Consider the following 23,764-nt stretch of genomic DNA (forward strand, 5'->3'; position numbering starts at 1 on the left):
ACCACAGGACCTCCGCGAGGAACGGTGTCGAATCACATTTCTTGTGCTCTGACATCATCTTCCGCTCGTCGTCGAGTTAGGGCGTACACTGATGCCCATGGTGGGCATGACCGATAATGACATTCTGAAGAATCAAAGGGATTTCAGTCTTGATGATTGATCAATTACTGACCCCATCCTCCAAACACAATACCTTCATTTTTGTTCCAAGCCACGGCTTAACCAACCCGTATTTCCGCTGTCGCTTGAGGTCAGGAAGGCTGGGTTATCGCATGCTAGTCACTCATTTTATAACCCTTGTGATCATTAGAATGTTTGATGCTTCCTGGTTGTGACAGTTTCGTGAAGCTTAAGAGTCAGTGAGTGAGTGCCACTGAGTGGGTATGATTTTACGCCGCTTTTAGCAATATTCTAGCAATATCACGGCGGGGGACACCAGAAACAGGCTTCACATATTGTATCCATGTCGGGAAAGTCCCAGAGTGACGATCAAACAAACGCTTTAACCACTAGGCTACCCGACCGCCCCAGAAGCCTAAGATCAGGTCAATGTGAATATGTACGACCTGTATCCGTTTGCTGAAACCCACAATCACTGATATGAGTGGTGTGGGTTTTATGCCGCTTTTAGCAATATTCCAGCAATATCACGACGAGGACACCTGTAATGGACTTCACACATTGTAACTATAAGGGGAATCCAACCCGGGCATTCAGTGTGACAAGCAAACGCTTTAAGAGACGCAGCTGCCAACCTTCAGACAAGGCAAAGGTCACTGGTTTGTTGTTAGTCACATGAGATAAACAAAAAGTAAATATTATATTATTTATTGAGAACTTGCTCAGACTAGAATTTGGTACATAAAACCTATATGTCAGAACAGTATGTTGAAACTCAACACAACTTAAAACTAGTTATAAAAAAAACATTGTAGAAAGAAACAAATTGAGATTGTGCTGACATAAAACTTTTCAACAATAACAAATGCGTATACATAATAACATTGGAGACTTCTGAAAGCATGGGTATTTGTTCCGCAATAGAATAACTGATATGAAGATATGCATATTTAATGAAAAATAAAACATGAACGGCGATGCACGTGTGTCCAAAATTGACTAGCATTTACACTGCTGGTGACACAGAGCACAATGGGCGGATCGGCATGATTGCCAATCTCATGACAGCAATTCAATCTTAACAAATCCCATGCACACCCTTACTCTTTGAATGAGTAAATGATAGATGTCTGAAGGGCGAATTGGCTATTAAAACAAACTTGGAGGCAAAACTAGTCATTTACTTATGGTCCTCAAAGTGGCTCAGGAATAGTACTAAAGGTAACAGCACCATAGCAGTTTGCATGGTGAAGTATGACTGTGAAAATCGACACTTACAGTCTAGAAATTTGCCTATGATGTCTCAGGGAGTCATATCACACAGAATGTAGGAGTGAGTGTGTGAATATGTAGTTTTTATGCCGCTTTTAGCAATATTCTATCAATATGACAGTAGGGAACACCAGAAATAGGCGTCACATGTTGTACCACTGTGGGCATTGGAACCAAGGTTTTCGGTTCCAGGAGCGAATGCCTTAACCACTCAGCAGTGGAGGCAGACATTGACACCCAAGCATCCTTATCCACATCAGTGTTTCGGCAATATACCGGCAAGAGACACCTGCTCACACATTGTACTCATCCTCAAAGCTCAGGACTCTCAGACAAGATAACTGTTGGTAACCCTCAAAACCATATTAAAACTTAATACATTTTTAGCTATAGGAATCTGAAGTTATGATCAAAACAATGAAATGTTATGTACTTTTACTCTGTATATAAAATGTCAACACCAGAGAATAACCAGTCTCGATTTTCCACCGAAACAGATTCCATTGGGCATAAAAGATAAAATATCGGTGAAAAATGAATTGATCATGCAAAAGTGGCATGTAAACAAACCAGACAATCAGGTGATGAACCAGAAAGTCCTGTGACATTATAACACATTTACTGATTCTGTTTAAGCTAAAGACGATATGTAAATTTTGAATTAAGTCTGTTGTGTACAAGTGCATAGATTCTGCTGATTATTAGTAAAGAAAATATATTTTAAAGTATATCAAACAGTTAAAAAGGCATACAATTTCATTGGTAATCCAAACTTCAGAAATCTATCATATGGCATTGTATCACAAATAACCACATGCTTTCTCTATCAATTTTCATCAAGTTTTATACTAGCTCAAGAGCATTTGATTTCAATAAAGAGGTATATATTCATGAAACATCAAGATTTCAATAAAGAGGTATATTTTCATATAACAAAGAAACAGGGTTTTTTATTTACCCCCATCACAATACATACAAGAGTTTGACATCCTCTTTAATAATAACTTACTAAATCTATCTGGTAAGTCATGGAAGATCAGGTTCACCCTGCCTCTTCCCCCTAATCATGTGCTGAACATAATATCAAGCACTTATTTCAAGCTAATGAGAGAGGGTGCTTCAGTAAAATCATTGTTAAATGGGATTTGAAGGCAGGAAGGACTTTTAAGTGGTACTAATGTGATTTTGTTTCTTAGTCATAATTTGAAAACTGTGATATGTGGCATTCTGTTTTCAAAATGAAGTCATTTCCAAACATCAAATACTCAATAACAGCATCGAGTCTGAAATAATGGGTATCTCTCAGATGCGGAAGTGGGAAGGTACAAGGCTTTCATATAAACAATTCAAAATTGATAACTAAGGTTTCTAAGTAATAAAACAATGAAACAATGATATATTTACATCTTGTGGAGAATTCGACAATAACATGTTTGAAACAGCCAACAGTAACACACAGAGAACAGTCTATGTGAAAGGGACAAGCCATTAAACAAGAACACCATAGTCACGAGTGAGTGAGTGAGTGTGTGGGTGGGTGTGTGGGTGAGGGTGTGTGTGCGTGAGCTGATGCTGTTTAATGCTGCACTCGGCAGTACAGGAGTCATTGCAAACAATAATCCAGCCTGGGCAAAGCAGGCAACCAATGAGCTAGCATGATGTCATGCTGTCTGGGGACCATGACACACATTGTGACCACCCGAGAAGTCAACTCCTGGCATCAATGAACTCGAGTTTTCTTCTTTAGTTAAACTTCTTTTCAAGTTACTAGCATCTGTAGTGAAATGTAGAATTAAAATCCATGTTTGTTTGTTTGTTTGTTTGTTTGTTTGTTTAATGACGCAATCAGCAATATTCCAGCTATTTGATGGTGGTCTGTAAATAATCAAGTCTGGACCAGACCATCCAGTGGTTGACATCATGAGCATCAATCCACACAACTGGGATACGATGACATGCATCAACCAAGTCAACAAGCCTGACCACCTGATCCTGTTAGTCCATGTCAAGATATAGTCTTCACACACTACTAGGTAAAAGCATTGGTACTGAAACGTAGCATTGAGTGAGTTGGGTTCAACACCGCTTTTAACAGTATGCCAGTTTTATCTTGACTTGTCAGCTAAATGTCGGAGGAAAGCCCAAAGTGATGCAGTTCTCAGACGTTTACCACTTCGGTGAAACCCACGAGCAAGGGTATGGTGCTGACAAACCTAGAAACATAATCGGGGCGAACTGGGATTCGAACCCACAATCATAGGTTTCTGGCGTGCCCAAGGGACGCAACTCTGCACAGCGAATCGCAGCGCCTTAGACAACTGGGCCACCCGGGCTACCTGTGCCCCCCGTAGCATTGACAGAATAAAGACATTGCAATCCATGTCAACTCTGTCTTGGTTGTCAACTACTTTATGACCAGTGGTAAACTATTGTAGTCAGATATATAAAACACATTTCTTCCAAAGCACATTATAGGTACAATACTTATGAGTTTGTTTACTCTTTATAATCCCCAAATACATCAACATGTCTTTATCTTATTATATTAAAGCTTGGAGGTACACTCCATATGTTGACATATGCTGTGTCCCTTTCAGCTGTTCTCAAACTGACTAGACCTATTGATTGCACTTTGTGAAAGCACATACAGAAATGGTTGTAAATATACTATTTACATAAAAAGTCACAATTTTCCCTACAAAGAAAATGTAGCATGAAAGTAAAGGTTTAAAATGCATCACAAATATATACAAATACATTTATATGTATTTGGAAATATGCTCAGAATCTTTGAATGATTGACAACATGAGGTTTTGATAAAGATCCAGTTCTGGTTTCATGACACAAATACCAATGTTAATGAGTATAGAGAGGTCTTTTCAAGGAGATCCATTGGTTTTGTCTAATGCACATATAAAACAAAAACAAGTTCAACTCAAGTATGTCATGTCCATATGTTCACAGTAAATACTGTTAAGCACAAATGTCTAAACAAACTGCTCAAAAACTCTACCACATCTTGTCAGTGTTCATTAAGCACTATGGATGTTAACCCTTCTTTTGTATATTAACAATGTCTCAGTCTTGTTTCCAGTTATTAATATTGAAAACTCGCAAAAAATAAGAGACAAATTGCATCTATTGCAGCTTGATTCAGTTGAAATAATTACTTGAGAATCTACAAGGAGTTATAATGAATACATCAGGCAGGTGGAGGCAAACTTCATGCAGCCCGACAGAAAAGTTACCAGCCACAGGCAGGCAGGCAGGCAGGCAGGCAGGGAGGCAGGCAGGCAGCCAGGCAGATATTTTGGACACTGCTGCTGATACCCAATGTCTCCCGATACGCCACAGGGCCATGTTTAACACCTCTTTAAACATTATTCCAGTTATATCGAGGCGTGTCAGCTTAATGTGGGAGGAAAGCCTTGAAGTGATGCAGGTCTCAGACGTTTACCACTTCGGTGAAACCCACGAGCACGGGTATGGTGCTCACAAAACCTAGAAACATAATCAGGGCGAACCGGGATTTGAACCCACAATCATAGGTGTTGGCATGCTAAAGGAACGCAACTCTGCACAGCAAATCACAGCACCTTAAACAACTGAGCTACCCTACCCCCTGCAACTGATGAATACCAAGATTCTTGAAACACTCCTGTGAGGAGCTTGTATACACACACACCTGCTGCTAATTCTCAAATAAAAAGATAGTCACATTTTTTCAGAGTGAATACTTGCAATGCACTCTTTCTAAATACATGTATATTTTCAGAAACTAAAAGTTTGAATAAAAAGAGTTAGAGATGCATTATTTGAAAAAATATATTAAACCTGGGGTGGTAGATATAAATATATGCAAGTAAAAAAAGGCAATTAAGTGTATATATATGCACACCTCGTAAAGATTTTGATGCAAGAAAACCTATATGTTCCAGTAAATTGAAAACTTTTATACATGTATTTTCATGAACATTTCTCACCAAGAAACCACTGACTGCAGACTTTAATGCATTTACAATCCTACAGATTTCTCAGTGCACCAAGGTTGAAAAAGGCCAGACTTTTAAATAAACTTGGTTTACGAACTCCAATAAATTGAAATGAAAATGAAGAGAAGTTTATTATTCCACCTAAAAGTAAAATGTCCAAAAAAATAATTTATTGTTGCTAATCCAGCCTTTCCATGAATTGTTTCTTTCCCTATTCCTTCACCCAACATTTTTTTCTACCTACTTCAAATTTTGAGGAAACCAAAAACCATATTGGAAAATTGATTTTTTTTTAAATAATTTTTTTTCGCAAAACAATCTCAACCAAAAATGAAATAAATCTTGTCTAAGTTTACATGTGAACACAATATAATTGTTATTCAAACTTACCAAATATCATATTGCACACTGGAAACTATCATTGCACATCTTGTTCTTATGCAAAGGTAATAAAGACAATTACAAATACATTATGGATCGGTAAACACTTGCCATGTACCAACATGATTGACATACAAAACTGCCTTTCAAACTGAGGACTGTATCTCTCATCATATAAAATCTTCCAAATGAATTGATGCAACTATGAAACCTGCAATGATTCTTGACAAATTGACAAACTGACACAAGTAGAGGTGTAACGATACGGTCATCTTCCCGAGGCAAGAGAGTTAACTGACTATAAAAGTCCAGTTTCCACCCTTGCTGAACTAGGCTGGAATTCCTGGGCTTGATCGTAGCGCCACCAGTGGCTATTACGAGTTATGTCCTTTCTATGCCTCTCCCATATGGACCAATCAGATTCCACCTCTCGTATCACATGCATTTGCTTCAAACAAAATGGTGGTGCCCAGTCAAGATGATCTGATCGACCATCAAGAACTATTTTGTGATAAAACAGTCTTACTTCGCGAAGTACATCAAATCACATAAGCACCTGGATTAAACACATGAAAAGATTTGGAAAATATCTGTTGACGAGTTGGCGATGCACATGCTTTGCAAATCCTGCAATCGACCGAACTCTGCATGACAGTTTACGAACCGGATTTCGATTTCGGTGCACGATTTTGATTGGACTATGCATAGACTCGTTAGCCCAGCCAAAATGTAACTCCATAATCCCAGCCTAGTTCGGCAAGGGTGGAAACTGGACTTATATAGTAAGTTAACTCTCTTGCCTCGGGAAGAGGCGATACTCTTGGGGTCGCAGTACAATACATATCCATTACTTTGGGTGCGATATGATTCGTAAGCTGAAACAGTACTTTTGTTTCTCAAGTTGATATTCTTTCTTTTTGCTGGTTAGTCACATCCCTGAATCATTTTTTATTAAATTTCAGAGCTCAAAGATATTGTAGTCCAGAAACATCTTGGCTAGAGGGCACTGTGAATTTTGTGTCATTTATATCCAACCACAAAATACTAGAGAATCTTCGTGAGGTTGAACAATTTCTGTTATTGATACCCAAATAACTTGTAATGAAATGTATCATGATACAGGGATCGCAAATTGATTGTTGGCCCCCATATCGAGATGCAATACTGTATTGACATATCGTTACACCACTAAACAAAAGAGGGCATATACGTACGTAACCAGTCATCTAGGTATTTAAGCAATGATGTGAAATAGTCCTAGATGGCATTTGGTGACTAGAGAAAATCAGTTAACTGTTTACTGTAAATACCATATTCAACGTGATAAACGCCCTGCTATAATAAGCGCCCATGGCGATATTTGCTTACATATTGGCTAGTGAACAATCCCAATTAGCAACCATTCCGATTGATCAATGTACACAAGACTTATTTAATCGCGTAGAATATGTAGTCGTGTGTTATATGCACCCTTAATTATGGGTATTTTAAGTCTAGAAAAATAAATCTGTCGTATATAAATATTTCAGGCTGTCAGCATAAACCTCGAAATTTATCTTTCAACTCTGTGGTTTCCACCAAAATAATATTCTAATAAGTGGCCCCTATTTCTAATTTTGAGAGCGCCCTGAGCGCTTATTTCGTGGCATACGGTAGTCATTGTATTGAGATCTGAACATGTTCTTTTTGTTCTTATTTTTTTTTTAGTCAAGAATGTGTTGCTGAATAATATTTCAGGAAATGAATGCAGTTAATACGATGCAATGCCGATCTCTCCTTGATCAAGAGCAGCTTGACCTCAACAACGATGACTGGTAGGAGTGATGAGTGTTTACATCAGTTACCATGGCTACCAGGTGCATCATGTTTACTGAAGAGGTAAGTCACTATTCTGATGCTTGATGCAGATGCAGTCAGAAATAATGCACATATAAACAAACTGATTGGTCCTTGTTGGTCCTTATTATGCTGACTTATATCAACCTTGTTTCCTTCTCAGAGTTAGTGACTTGGGTATAACCTTGCTTTGAACCGTATTTTAGTTTCTTCATGGAGTGTAGGCTGGAAGGACTCATCTCCATTCTCATCAACAGAAATAATAACTACAGCAGATCCAATAGTAGATATCATGCAGATCTCAAGGCCAATCTCATTAAAATTAGTTCCCGCTGAACAAAGATCTGAGGACCTCCTATTACGTGACACGTCAGACCGACCTTGTGCGAACTTTGACCGACCTTGTGCGAATTTTGACCAACCAATGGAATGACTGACAAGAAGTCGACATTAGCCAATCAGAAGACAGCTTTCTGGTGCTTTATGGCACTAATTTCAAATTGGTGACTATGCTTTGAAACATATTTTAAAAAATTCTTGATTAAAATTTGACACCTGAACAAAAGAACATTCTGGAATGGTTAATAGATGGTCTAGATTGTATGGATTCAGTCGTTAAGCCTGTAACTATCGTTCGGAATACCCCAAGTTAAAGTTAAAGTTTGCATGACTAGAAATCACATTCTGTCTGTCACTTTCATTATCTGGTAAGCAACGCTCTGATTGGATGGATGAAGGTCGTTCTGATGTGACCCCGAATGGGTAGTCCTCAGATCGGGGTAGCAAGAACTAAGATCTGATTTTAATGAGATTGATCTCTAGGTAGATCTCTTTGAACATCACATGGTAGATCTCATGTTTTATCTCAGAGTAGATCTTTCTGGTAGATACCATAAAAGATCACTTGGCAGATCAAATATCAGATCTCATGATGCATCTCATAGTAGATCTTAAGACATATCAAATAGCAGATCTAACGGCAGATCTAACGAAAATCATATAGTATATCTCATAGTGGTGAGTGAGTATAGTTTAACACCCCGCTTTTGGCAATATTCCAGCAATATCACGTCAGGGGAAACCAGAAATGGGCTTAACACATTGTACCCATAAGGGGAATCGAACCCGGATCTTTGGCATGACGAACAAATGATTTAACCACCAGGCTACCCCCTGACCTAGATCTCATAGCAGATATCATACCAGATGTCAACAAATTAGGCAAAAAGTAAACAAACATATCTCACCTTACTTATCCAAATGGTAAGAAACATAATTGTGATAGTTATTAGGCAAAATATAATCTGCTAATAAAATGCATTGCTTTGGTCCTCACTTATGAAGATGACAAAATTATGACAGATCTAAAGGAATAAGAAACAAGTCATGTTATTTGTCTTTAAAATACTGTAAATATTGCACAATAAACTAGCACTTAACACACAATCATCTTTTTACAACCTGCAAAGCACAAAATTGAGTTGCAAGTTGGAAGGTCCTGATTTGACATGATGCTACTCCTGGTTTAACATCCTCTTGGTTCCAGACTTCCTGCAATAGTTGCCAAGCAGTGCATCACCATGGCAACAGTTGCCTGGCAGCCAAGGCTCGTTGTTCCATGTACTTTCCTCTATATTGCTGTCTATGCTGATCTCGATGGCTACCATCAGACTACCTAAGCCCACACCTGGAACAGTGGACAGGGGACTCTGTCAGCATTTATAACCAACCTTCCAGCCATATGAGGGCAGGAAAGGCAATGACCCTCACAGAGACCAATCAGAAAACATAAAATAAGTTTACATATATATTATATCAATGATAGATTAGAAAAATGTAAAGATGAGTATTTCATATTAAATGCAATGTTTTTATACTTGCCTGGGTAGCTATACGGGTGGCGTCAGGTATGGTAAAACATGAGTGAGTGAGTGAGTTGGGTATAACGCCGCTTTTAACAGTATTCCAGTTACATCATGGCGTGTCAGCTTAATGTGGGAGGAAAGCCCGAAGTGATGCAGGTCTCAGACTTTTACCACTTCGGTGAAACCCACAAGTTACATTGGTAAAACATGAGCATTTCTGAATAAATACAATGTTTTTATACTTACCTGATGATACACCTATAGAACTGTGTAGCATCAGGTAAGGTAAAACATACAATTATTCTCGCATTCCTTATTATTGAACAGTTAAGTCGACATTGCTTTTATTTCAAGGGATGAGAAATCAAAACATAAAATTGTGTTCATACCAGTATGTATGCGGTAAATGATGTCCTCAACATGTTTTTCATGAATGAAAAGCTGTGTTTTGAGACTCATTAAGACTCAAAAGGTATTTGAAAGTTTCAAACCAATACCCAAAATATGAATGTTTGTCATCTTATACTAGTCACACTATTTTGCTCTTCGTTTTTCATCATGACATGACTAACAAAATTCTGAATGATGACAAACTATTCTGACAGGTATAGAGTACTTTACATGAACCAAACGTTGACAGGCCAGATGTGTACACTTTCAAGTCAGCGGCTTTGATGACACCCCATGTTTCAGCATGACAACCTAACCAAGCTATGTGACGTACACAAAAAGAAACTACAGCCTGATGTTGATCACTGATGTATTACACAGAGATGTTTCATACCATAGACACACATCTACATACTAAAACCAATCAAATATAACTCTCAAAAGTTCAAGAAATCTAACTCTGTTACTATAGTCAATCTGTCGTGTGTTCTTTAACTTGTTTGAGTTGTATACATCAAGGACTAAACGGGATATTCCTATCAAAATTTGAGTAGTACATGTAGCAACAACTTACTCGTAAAGTATAGTCCCAACTTCCTGTACAGAGAGCAGTGCCGTCTGGTGACACGCCGAGACAACTGACTCGATTCTCGTGGCCGTATAGGATGTTCAACCTAGTGCCCTTAAGTACATCCCACAAGTTGATGGTGTAGTCATTGTAGCCCCCGAACAGCAGTCGGCCTGTAATACAAGCACATGCATGTCATGATGTAACCCACAATGTACCGGACTCACAGCTCACTGAGAAGTCAACCCACAATGTACAATACTCACCGCTCACTGAGAAGTCAACCCACGATGTACGGTACTCACCGCTGAGGGAAGTCAACCTACAATGTACAGTACTCACCACTCACTGAGAAGTCAACCCACGATGTACAATACTCACCGCTCACTGAGAAGTCAACCCACGATGTAATGTACTCACCGCTCACTGAGAAGTCAACCCACGATGTACGGTACTCACCGCTCACTGAGAAGTCAACCCACGATGTACGGTACTCACCGCTGAGGGAAGTCAACCTACAATGTACAGTACTCACCACTCACTGAGAAGTCAACCCACGATGTACAATACTCACCGCTCACTGAGAAGTCAACCCACGATGTAATGTACTCACCGCTCACTGAGAAGTCAACCCACGATGTACGGTACTCACCGCTCACTGAGAAGTCAACCCACGATGTACAATACTCGACGCTCACTGAGAAGTCAACCCACGATGTACAATACTCACCGCTCTCTGAGAAGTCAACCCACCATGTACGGTACTCACCGCTCACTGAGAAGTCAACCCACGATGTACAATACTCGACGCTCACTGAGAAGTCAACCCACGATGTACAATACTCACCGCTCTCTGAGAAGTCAACCCACGATGTACAATACTCACTGCTCACTGAGAAGTCAACCCCCAATGTACGGTACTCACCGCTCACTGAGAAGTCAACCCACAATGTACAGTACTCACCACTGAGTGAGAAATCAACCCACGATGTACAATACTCACCGCTCTCTGAGAAGTCAACCCACAATGTACAATACTCACCGCTCACTGAGAAGTCAACCCACAATGTACAGTACTCACCACTGAGTGAGAAATCAACCCACGATATACAATACTCACCGCTCACTGAGAAGTCAACCCACGATGTACAATACTCACCGCTCTCTGAGAAGTCAACCCACAATGTACAATACTCACCGCTCACTGAGAAGTCAACCCACAATGTACAGTACTCACCACTGAGTGAGAAATCAACCCACGATGTACAATACTCACCGCTCTCTGAGAAGTCAACCCACGATATACAATACTCACCGCTCACTGAGAAGTCAACCCACAATGTACAATACTCATCGCTCACTGACAAGTCAACCCACCATGTACGGTACTCACCACTGACTGAGAAGTCAACCCACAATGTACAGTACTCACCGCTGAGGGAAGTCAACCCTCAAAGTACAGTACTCACCACTGACTGAGAAGTCAACCCACAATGTACAATACTCACCGCTCACTGAGAAGTCAACCCACAATGTACAATACTCATCGCTCACTGACAAGTCAACCCACCATGTACGGTACTCACCACTGACTGAGAAGTCAACCCACAATGTACAGTACTCACCGCTGAGGGAAGTCAACCCTCAAAGTACAGTACTCACCACTGACTGAGAAGTCAACCCTCAATGTACAGTACTTACTGCTGAGGGAAGTCAACCCACAATGTACAGTACTCACCGCTGAGGGAAGTCAACCCACGAAGTACGGTACTCACCACTGAGGGAAGTCAACCCACAATGTACAGTACTCACCACTGAGGGAAGTCAACGTACAATGTACGGTACTCACCACTGACTGAGAAGTCAACCCACAATGTACAGTACTCACCACTGAGTGAAGTCAACCCACAATGTACAGTACTCACCACTGAGGGAAGTCAACGTACAATGTACGGTACTCACCACTGAGGGAAGTCAACGTACAATGTACAGTACTCACCACTGACTGAGAAGTCAACCTACAATGTACAAAACTCACTTCTGACTGAGGAGTGAACCCACGAAGAACGGTACTCACCACTGACTGAGAAGTCAACTGCATTACAGCCAAATATGATGCTCTCCTTCTTGTAACAGTTGACCTCACGATCTGCCCGCAGGTCAAACAGACGACACTGAAACACACACACAGATTGATTTAGTACACAACATGTCTGTACACTATTCTGTCACTATTCTGTTACTGACCGGTCTGTCACTAGTCACACACTTTTCAGTTGCTAGTCTACCACTACTCTGTTGCTAGGCTGTCACATGTCTGTCATTGTGCTGCCACAAGGTCAGAGTTGACATTACTTCTAGCATGACACTGAAGAATGCTTGCTTCTGATTGGTCAAAATGTGATTAAAATCAGGTATCAAATGGCATTTGATACCTCTAAATTAACAAGCGTTGTCACACAAAAACACATTTGTATCAATACATCAATCTCTCAAGAGCCTACATGTAACAAAGGCTGTTGATAACCCATCAGAACTGTGTGTATTCATTCAATATGAAGCTGCTTGGATGAGGAGATGACAACACTTTATAATAACAACCGTACATCATGTGCACACAAAACATAACATTCATAAAACCTTACAAAACAATTGTACCTTGTTATTGTACCCTACATCATTGTACCGTGTCATTGTACCCTGTGTCATTGTACCATGTGTCATTGTACCCTGTGTCATTGTACCAGGTGTCATTGTACCCTTTCACTGTACCATGTGTCATTGTACACTTTCATTGTACCATGTGTCATTGTACCCTGTGTCATTGTACCCTGTGTCATTTTACCCTTTCATTGTACCATGTGTCATTGTACTCTGTGTCATTGTACCCTTTCACTGTACCATGTGTCACTGTACACTTTCATTGTACCATGTGTCATTGTACCCTATGCCATTGTACCATGTGTCGTTGTACCCTTTCACTGTCCATGTGTCATTGTACCCTGTGTCATTGTACCCTTTCATTGTACCCTGTGTCATTGTACCCTGTGATTGTTCCCTGTGTCCCATTATTGTACCCTGTGTCATAGTACCCTGTGTCATTGTACCCTGTGTCATTGTACCCTGTGTAATTGAACCCTGTGTCATTGTACCCTGTGTCATTGTACCCTGTGTCATTGTACCATGTGTCATTGTACCCTGTGATTGTACCCTGTGTCCCATTATTGTACCCTGTGTCATTGTCGACATTCCTTGTTCTTGCATTCAATGTTTATTATACAGGCTGCCATGACATATTGTTGAAAGCGGTAAAAAAAGTTGACTTACCGTTGCATCATCTGATCCAGTAGCAAAGGCATCCCCACTGGGGTAGAACCTGACGCTGTTGATGTCCGACTCGTGACCTTCAAACACCTGCACACAGTCGGCTGTTCGTATGTCCCACACCATCGCAACCTTGTCACAGCCCTAGAACAACACAGCAGTCATGTGACAGCAATAAAATATACCCATCATGTCTAGGCTCTAGAATCTACATCATCAGTATTGTTAGCAAATTTAGTAAAATAAACTAAATATGACATAAACTAAATATGACATAAATGCTACTACTATTGACGCTGCCTCGTATCGGAGTACAATCTGAAGTGTCAGCATTGCAGTTTAAAACATAAATTGATATTGTTCAAACACTGCCAAAAACAGCATCGCAGTTTAAAACATAAATTGATATTGGTCGAACACTGCCAAAAACAGATTTGCAGTAGCATCATTAGACAATGCACAAATCATGCCTCACATTCAAGGAGTATAAGTGCTGCAAATAATCAAGTCAGGACCAAACAATCCAGTGATTGACATCATGAGCATCAATCTACGATTCCAAATTGGGTCATGATGACATGCATCAACTAAATCAGCGAGTCTGATCACCGAGGTAGTAATAATAATTGTACTGCGTATACATATGGTGATCACAGTACACCTTTTCTATTCCTTGTTTATCATATTTATGCTACGGCACCACACGAGTGTAATGATCTCTGTTCATCTCTTAATCATATACTGTTATTCTTAAAATAATCCATGTTTAAGTACAAATACAATTTTTGAGTGAACCACCCAATTTGATATAGAGTGCCAAATGAATTGCAGCCATGACTGTCCTCATGTTTTGGCAACACATTGAGAAACCACTATCTAAGCATATGGATAATGCATATTTATCGGATCATATTACCAAGTTTATAAGATTAGTTTAAAGCATAGATAACAGAAGATTTTAGGATAAATCACTGACCCCAGATACAAATATGTTGCCCGTCTCTGTGGGGGAGAGATCAATACTCATGACATCCCCCAGATGGCCATGGAAACTCTGGATGAGTGTGCTGCTCTCCACATCCCACAGGGCACATGTGCTGTCCCCACTGCCCGTCAAGATCTGCAACAGAGAAAGGATCTTTACACAGAAATCATGCATGACAAGGTGAACATTTACCACTAAATACACTTGGGTGAGTGAGTGAGTTGGGTTTATCACCACTTTGAACAGTATTCCAGTTATATCGAGGCATGTCAGCTTAATGTGAGAGGAAATCCTGAAGTGGTCATGGACGATTACCACTTTGGCGAAACCCTTCAGCTGACAAACTTCGAAACATAATCATCACTAGCTCACTGAGATAACCATGCTGCAGTTTAACATGAATACCCCACTCAGACACAGTATGCTGACTCTGAGCTGACCAGTCCTTGTTTTATCCCCTTAATGCCGAGCGCCAAGAGGGTAACAGCAAGTACCATCTTTAAACGTCTTTTGGTATGACGTGGCAGGGAATCAAACCCCGACCTTCCGCTCCCGAGGTAGATGCTCTACCACTAGGCCACGGAAGCAGTCAGTGAAGTAGCAACATGAGAGATAGCCGGTAGCTCTTGGACAGATAGTGGGTGTTGGCATTATGTGGTGCGTAAGCAAACGTTTTCATAGACAGGGTGGCCAAATACCTGGCTCACTAACGATTTACAGTTGGCAGTGTCAATATTGAGGAATATTCTCAATCAAATTAGCATTAAATATTTAACATTTGCAATGAATGAAAATATTGACTTTTTCAATACCAACTTTCTCTAGTAATTAGTGTTTGGTGTAACATTTACTAAAGAATACATTTTTCCTTGTTGTGCGATTGTGATTGATACTTGTATCAAGAAGTAAAACGTAGCGACCTACCAATGCATCGGTGTATCGTGGGACTACTAAAGCTCACCTGGTAGTCGGAACATGTGAAGGAGCAGCATGAGAGATAGCTGGTGTGAGTGGCCACAGCTTTCTTCTTTGTGGCAGGGTCTTCCTCCAGGCTCAGTGGGTACACGGTGCACTTGTTGTCCAGACCACTGGAATGTAACAACAGTTGGTTAGAACCATACCACGTAATCCAAACTGCTGATCAAGGCAGGAAAGCCTGAAATATTCCACATGCTGCAAATAAGTTAAATATTCTCGACAAAATTTACCGTTTACCTCAGGGATTGAATATTGAACAGGGTGCCGTTGTACAAAGTGATCTTAGCACTAAAGTGATCGTAAAATTCCCACGTGCGTGACAGAGGCCATATTCCACAAACATGAAAACAACAGAGACAGCTCTGGATTGTGAGTGGCCTCCCTTTCCCAATATGAACCACAAAAAATGCAGTTTCGCCCACTGCTCAGGAACACGCCATCACTCACCCAGCAGCTGGGGAAACCACACTGTACTAGTCCATGTGATACCACAGATTCTCACATATCGCAGGAACATGGCACAACCCAACCAGCATCTCGGTACAACACACGGTACTCACCCACATGCTACAACAGATCCTGATGGACCGTAGGAACATGCCATTACCCAGGTCGTTGGCATGGTAACTGCATGCTCCTGTTGAGGTAAGACCAAGAAAAATATTAAACAGTACACAAACCAGGCAACTCTACCACCACAAACATAATCGGGGCGAACCGGAATTCGAACCCACAACCATAGGTTTCTGGTGTGCACGCAACTCTGCACAGCGCATCGCAGCGCCGTAGACGACTTGGCCACCCGTGCCTGCTTGTACTAGTCCGGACTGATGCCGATTTATAGTGCAAGCTCACTGAGATACCATGCCGCAGTTTAACATGAATACCCCACTGAGACACTGTATACTGACTCCGGGCTGACCAGTCCTTGTTTTGTGCCCTTAATGCCTGGCGCCAGACAGGGTTACAACCATCTTTTAATGCACCCGGGGATGAAAACCCAGACCTTCCGCTCTCCAGGCGGACGCTCTTCCACTAAACCCTGGAGGCAGTCATTGAAGCAAGTAAACACTTCAGGTTAATTTCTACTGCTTTGAAGGTTAATTTCCCAAAACATATTCTTGAAATACGCATTTTTAATAAAACTACACACCAACATAAATGTCAGGAAGGAATATTCTCAATCAAATTAGCATTAAATATTTAACATTTGCAAAACTTAGGATCTAGGATTGTGTGTACACCAAGAAAATAGATTAGTTTGGTATTACAGTGGGTCTTACAGTTTCAAACACCTATCAAATCAAAGGAGCCAACTGGTGAGTAGGTTTTCTCACAGGTATCACTTGTACATGTTAGATTATACTTACTTTGTTTGTGGTGAAGGCATCCCACACAAGCATCTTCCCATCCTGGAACACAATAAACTTGGTGCTGACATCATACGAAGATTCTTTCAACAGAGTGAGTGACAGAGTATGGATTTACGCTGCTCTTTGCAATATTACAGCAACATCCAGGCAGGGGACACCAGACACGCACTTCAAACATTGTACCTATGTGGGAATTGAACACAGGTCTTCGCCGTGATGAGTAAAGACACCCAACCACAAGTCTATCCCACCTCCCAACTTTCATCAGAGATACCATCCTTCATTGCTAAACTTTGAGTCAGGTTCGATGACACAGTGCTAAAAATAGCTGTCCAATCAAATTTCATGATATAAACTAGTGGTGATGAACAGATGTTAATTTACTTGACTCTTGTTGCCTGCAACAGCTGTACCTATACCACAATATCTAACACACCCTCTATAGTCACCCCTAGTTGCAACAGTGTTTTGGTGAAAATGCCCACCTGTGAAGAGCTGACGATGTGCCGCTTGTCCGATGACCAGTCCATGCACAGCACCTTGCCCTGGTGACCTTTCAGGGCTCGGCGGGTCTTGATGTTGAATGGAGGCAGGTTGGCCAAGCGTTGTCCCAGTACACACACTGTAGGATGAACAAGCATAAAGACATGTCAGTGTTTGAAAGTATACATAAAAGTCTCGGGTTTTTTGTTATTAGGTTTGGCTAATAAGATCGATAATCGGAATTATCCCCGATGGGAAGAAATATTTACAATTATGGATATGAAACTGTTGTTATAGATAAAAACTCAAATAAACTATTGTGATGAAATAAAGTTTAGATTTACCGAAACAGGCTTGTCATTGTCAATATTGTCAATTGTCTAAGACTGAAAGCAACAGTTACATATCTAAAATGTCCACAAAGTAATTCATGCATAAATGTGTCACAGCTCACAAGTGGTGTGAAATATGTTGATTTCTTTCGGGACTTCCTTGTTTTTTTGCTTAAGTTCCTTCTCCGATATTTTTCAATAATTGATCGATATTTAGTTATCGATTATCGATCTCTATGATCTATATAGATAACCAGCTCTACATGTCATTACATAATGTTAACAGCTGATGAAGTAGGCAGTCCCTAGAATCCTCACAGCAGTCCCTAAGGACCACACTTGATTTCAAACACTTCACGTACAAGAGAAAAGTGTAGAATTTAGTGGTAGAACTAAAATATACGAGGGAGTGAATTGGGGTTTTACCCAGCTTTGAACAGCATTCCATGCCGTGACAGCTTAATGTGGGATGAAAGCCTAAAGTGATGCAGGTCTCAGACCTTTACCACCTTGCTGAACCAGCCAGCATGGGTATGGTGCCGACAAACCAAGAAACATATTGAGGGGCAAACCAGAATTCGAACCCATGATGATAGGTTTCTGCTGCAACCAAGGGACACAACTCTACACAGCCAACTGCAGCACCTAAGACAACAGACCACTTGTGCCCAGATATATATAGGTATATAGGTGCCCAGGTATAAATGTAAAAACTGGTGCGCAAACTGTGTATGTACGCAAAGCAGATTTACAATGTGTGCACAGCTTTTATATTTAGATCTCCATAAATGCAAATACATGTCACTTCTAATAAATATATATATGTCAACAAAAACTTCACTGACTGCTTATTTACACTTTAACACTCACAAGACTGAAGCCAACAGTAAGAAATCTGTGACATCGTTCAGTGCAATAATGCAACACAAGCCCCGCCCATTCTATTGTAAGCCAATCAGAAAACAGTTGTTTGTTATTGGGCGTGGTCTTTTTTGTTTTTGGTTTTAGGAAACAAATGCAAAAAAAAATGGCTTGCTTAGCCAATCAAAAGCCACTGAATTGCCTGCAATTTACTTATTATTGATTAACTCTGAAAATCTACCACCTTTTTTTTCATACTATCACTCGACGTCAAAAGTTACCAGACGTCAGTTGCAAATATGGGCCACCAGAAAAATAACATATATACTCACCGCCAAAAGAAACTTGAACCATAGAAACTTATAGAGAAGTATGTACGTTAAAAAGAGATAATTTCAATGTGTACCAATTAATGACAAAAGTTACAATCAGTCAAGCATTACCAGTGTGACTTTACTCTTATCACAATATGCTGCACATGATTTCCAAACTTTACACGCTAATCCTGCACGAGACAAATTGTGCATCCTGAGTCATGGATCTTTAACGTCGCATGTGATGCATTCATGAGCATCTGTTCACACAACATACCCATATGTTCGTTTGTGCATCAAACCAATCTAATATATCTTGAAAGTCTTCATATATTAACCAACATGTATGGCATTTGCTTTTCTAGTGACAGTGAGCATACATATGATTGAACAAACAACAAAATTACTCAGCAATGGAATATTACATATGCATGCAAGACAAGCAGCTGAGCACCCAGTACCAGACAATGATACAGTTATATCACTATCAGTACCTCCATAGGACACCAGACGCCATTCAAGGCTACTGAAACATGCTTCTTGTCTTACAAAGAAATATTCCAGCTGGTGACCTGTAAATATTCGAGAGTCTGGACCAGACAATCCTGTTAAGTGATATTATTTTAAGTAAAAATCCATGCTGTCAAGCAATGATAAAATGCAATCAACCAAGTCACCGAGCCAGACCATCCGAACCATTTTTCACCTAATGCAACCTCCATAGTTTGCTGTGGATCTTTTCTAACCTGGAGGGACTTGTTAATCATTGAAATACAAATCATCACTGCAAGGCCAAAACATTTGTCACAAGTATCGATATAGTAAATAAATAATCTGAACTGCATTTTCTTTTTTCAGATTTGGTAAAATTGCTAAATTTATATCAACCTCTGCGAATGCCTGGACAAAAGTAACACTCTGCTACATTATACGTAACTGGAAGATACAAATTACACGTGAACAACCATTTAAATCCACCTTTTCATCTCACATAATGCCTATTGATTAAAGAAAACATTGACACATATATAAAGGAGGCATCAGTGGTTGAAACTACGATAATACCGGCTACAAAAAGCAGGAAACAATCATTCATAACGGTACTTTTGATCTGAACATAACCTTGTTTTTACCATATCTAATTCTGTCAAATCTGTCAAAATAGAGTATCGTACTGCTTGAATTCATTGAAATATCTTGCATCATACTTTCAAGGTGATTGGCTTTTTGTATAATGTGATTCTAAGGACTATCTGTGTTCGGACTTGTAGGGCTAAAGGCTAATATATGTTGTTGTTCTTGACATTTGGCCTCGGTGTTGGTGATCGAAAACCGAACGAAAGGTACTACAAGGAAACGGTCTATTTCATTTTATGGCGTGCCATTAAATACGTAGGTAGTAAATCTGTGTCCAAAATATAAACATACTGTCAACATCATTTAGTTTGGCCTTTTCATCTTCTAATTTAGCTTTGAGTGTTTCAGCTTCACGCGTCAAAGCCTCCATGGAGTCGGGATTTTCTGCCCGAAGAGCTTCCGTCGCCATTTTGATGAAGTGAAGAGCCCGGATGGGTTTTCTCGTATTCATTACACAAGAAACAAAATCAATATCATGCTGTGGAAATTCAACACATGATTTTATTTACTATAAATTGCGTTTGGTTTACTTAAAGCCCTTTATCTGAAGTTGGTATCATGTCGATGAATAGATTGACGCATTGTGTCATAATGTGTTGCAAGAGTTATTTCCCTTATATCACAACTTCTGTTCAAAATGGTTAAAGATTGTTTCAGAAAAAGCAAAGTTATATGTACTTTCGTTCTGCGACATGCTGTAGTTTGGCGTGTATTTTTCAATATGAAAGATGGCAACAATTTAAAGACGAAAATATTAAGATCAAACCTTTAACTTCGTTTGATTTAGAAATCCAAACCATGATAAAATTAGCTTTGCATTGCTCAGTTGAAATACACATATATGGGACTTTGCCTGTTGATGACAATGCTCTCCCATTGAAACTCAAAGGTGCCTAAAGTCTTGACACTTTCCGAAGAATGTAGAAAACATAATTCTCCTTAGCAGCATGCCCAGTGTAGACTCAATGATGTTCAACCATATCAAAACTGTACATAAATTATGTAAATACAAGCTTCATATGAAATACAATTCAATTTAGTTGGATATTAACCGCTGTATTATTATTGTTGTTGTTTCTGTTGTTGGTGTTGTTGTAGATATGTTGTTTCACGTCAGCTGTGGTAAAAATGTAAGTCATGTTCATTCTTTTATTCAACAGCTATGTGCTCTGTGTTTAAAGTGACATTTTAATGAAGAAGGAGTCGACTTATAAATTTCAGCTTCTATTGAGTCCAAGTTCATCACTCTCTACAGATGATCGTAACGACATCCCTGCTAGTTATCGCTGGCTTCATAAACGTACATATACGTAGTAGTATTCAAACGTCTCTCTTACAATTTGGTGACTCGGATTTACTCGTTAGAAGATTTACATCTTTCAGAATATTTCAATTTTGGAATTCGATTACCTTTGGAGAGTTTCTCATTTTCCCAACTGGACTTCGATGCATGTCTGCTTATCTCCTTTTGAATTCGATGTCTCTTTCGAACAGATTGTCTTTGTTGTAAATCTATTAGTCTCTGATTGTCACATTTTAAATTTGATGATTTTTCAGAGTGTCTCCTTTAAAATTCAATGACGTTACTGATTGTCTATGACTAGATAATGTCATAATTCCATCTGCCATGTAAATCCAAAGGTTCAATTAACCTTGTGATTAAACTGCTGTCAGCTGAATGCGCTTGGTCTGGGCGTGTCCTCATCTTTAAAGACTTCAGGGAACGCCCTGGTTGTATTACTACTATAGTTTCACCATGGAATTTCCCCAGCCGGAGAGACCACTTTTTAAGAAATGTGTTAACCCTTTATTTGTATTTTATAGTAAACTTTTTTATGCATTTCAATTCAACACAATTCTACATGAAGTGTTTGAAATCAAGCGTGATCCTTGCGTCCCTAGATTTAATGCTGTGCGGCCCGTGAAGATTCTGGGGTAGAATAGATCTTCAGCAACCCATGCTTGCCGTAAAAGGTGACTATGCGTGTCGTAAAAGGCGACTAACGGGATCGGGTAGTCAGGCTCGCTGACGTGTTGATACATGTCATCGTTTCCCAGTTGCGTGGATTGATGCTCATGATGTTAATCACTGGATTGTCTGGTCCAGACGCGATTATTTACAGATCGCCGTCGTATGAAGGAATATTGCTGAGTGCGGCGTTAAACAACAAATATACAAACAAACTTTATAGTATATTCATCTTGAAAGATTTAACTTAAATGGTGAACGAGTTCGATCACTACCGGCAAAATACCTGAGAGGAAAAATAATTCCAGGTTCAGCTGTTTCATTGCATGTCCTTTTCCATCTGGGAAAAATGGCATCCGCTTGGATTTTCGGTGGTTTACGTTTTTCCTTCTTATTTTGTGCCAAAGAGGCTCGACCAGGCACCTGTCTGTGCCCGTATCCCCACATTATAACACACACGTTGTGGGAACATTTTAAAGTTTACATATCACACAAATCCTGACAAAGTTTTATGATTGACTGTTGCGATTCGCTGTGCAGAGTTGCGTCCCTTGGGCACGCAAGAATGTATGTATGTATGTATGTATGTATGTATGTATGTATGTATGTAGGGTTCGAAATCGAAACCGAATTGTTCCATCAAAGTTTTTACACTTTTATGCATATACAAAAACTTGTATAAATTCTTTTGCATTCTTTAATGTCAAACGATCTATTTTCCCAATCTTTTGCCGTGACTCTGTACAGTGTTAAACCGCAAATTAAACTCCTACCTTTTCATCCGTTATTACTGCATATACAACTAAGCATATTAATTATTCATTTTTTTATTTATTTCTACTAGTTGATTGTCATATATTCTGGTGTGGAACCAATGTGTGTTTATATTCGTCATTTAAGCGTCAGTGGCTTTCAATGGATTATATTAAGCTGTGCTGCGTTTCATGGGTCTGATGAACCTTTTTAGCTGAGCCATATTGACTATACATGTAGTGTGTCGCATGTAGCAAATAATTCAGAGATTGTAACATTTGCCTACGTATTTAGCTTACATATATTTTATACGTTTAACGGATTTCAGTCCAAGTTATTTAAAACACATATGCAACGTCACTTTTTTTACCTTCGAAAATGAACGGTTGATTGTGAATTTTTTTATTTATTTTTTTATTGTGAAATATTCATGCCGACATTATCTTGAACCAACATGTACACATGAATTGTCGGAACTATATTTGTTTTGACACTCAGGTGAATGATTTCAAACTTTGTCGGGAGACATGTGTCGCAAGCGGGGCTATATCCCGCATCGTGGCCATTTGAGATTTGTTCTTCTTCCTTCTTCAGGGTCTCAACACTGCCGGTGGTGGGTAGGCGGTCATCCTGAGTCAGAATTCCCGTATCTCGCTCTCCCTTGATAAAATACAAAAACATATGATACCCGTTTCGTAAAATCAGCAAGTCACACACATTCATTCATCCATGATCTCTTTCTTTGAAACACTGTATAATTAATGTGTTTCAGTGTAGTGAAACGATGTGAACGTGTTTTATGAGGAATTATCGGTACCAATTGACAATAT

At 39.7% G+C, this 23,764-nt stretch overlaps 1 protein-coding gene across 1 annotated transcript; it reads right to left on the bottom strand.

The window, feature by feature from the left end:
- Window positions 1-1,691: 1,691 nt before the first annotated feature.
- On the bottom strand, window positions 1,692-20,625 carry LOC139471153 (guanine nucleotide-binding protein subunit beta-5-like). The gene is made up of 10 exons (XM_071253795.1): window positions 20,504-20,625; window positions 17,571-17,707; window positions 17,083-17,124; window positions 16,273-16,349; window positions 15,696-15,822; window positions 14,726-14,869; window positions 13,753-13,893; window positions 12,503-12,599; window positions 10,432-10,598; window positions 1,692-9,289 (listed from the first exon to the last, which is right to left on the bottom strand). Exons 1-10 carry the CDS (start codon window positions 20,619-20,621, stop codon window positions 9,278-9,280), a joined length of 1,062 nt encoding a protein of 353 aa, XP_071109896.1. The 5' UTR covers window positions 20,622-20,625; the 3' UTR covers window positions 1,692-9,277.
- Window positions 20,626-23,764: the final 3,139 nt, after the last annotated feature.

This window comes from Haliotis cracherodii, unplaced genomic scaffold (assembly GCF_022045235.1).
Source record: "Haliotis cracherodii isolate W230 unplaced genomic scaffold, xgHalCrac1.p SCAF_1, whole genome shotgun sequence".
NCBI lineage: Eukaryota > Metazoa > Mollusca > Gastropoda > Lepetellida > Haliotidae > Haliotis > Haliotis cracherodii.

Excerpts from the sequence above, each read along its gene's own strand:
- LOC139471153 (XM_071253795.1), bottom strand. The coding sequence starts at position 20,621 with ATGGCGACGGAAGCTCTTCGGGCAGAAAATCCCGACTCCATGGAGGCT. Across the intron at positions 17,708-20,503 it reads CAAACTAAATGATGTTGACA|TGTGTGTACTGGGACAACGC; the intron begins GTATGTTTATAT and ends TTCATCCTACAG. Across the intron at positions 14,870-15,695 it reads TCACATGTTCCGACTACCAG|ATCTTGACGGGCAGTGGGGA; the intron begins GTGAGCTTTAGT and ends TCTCTGTTGCAG.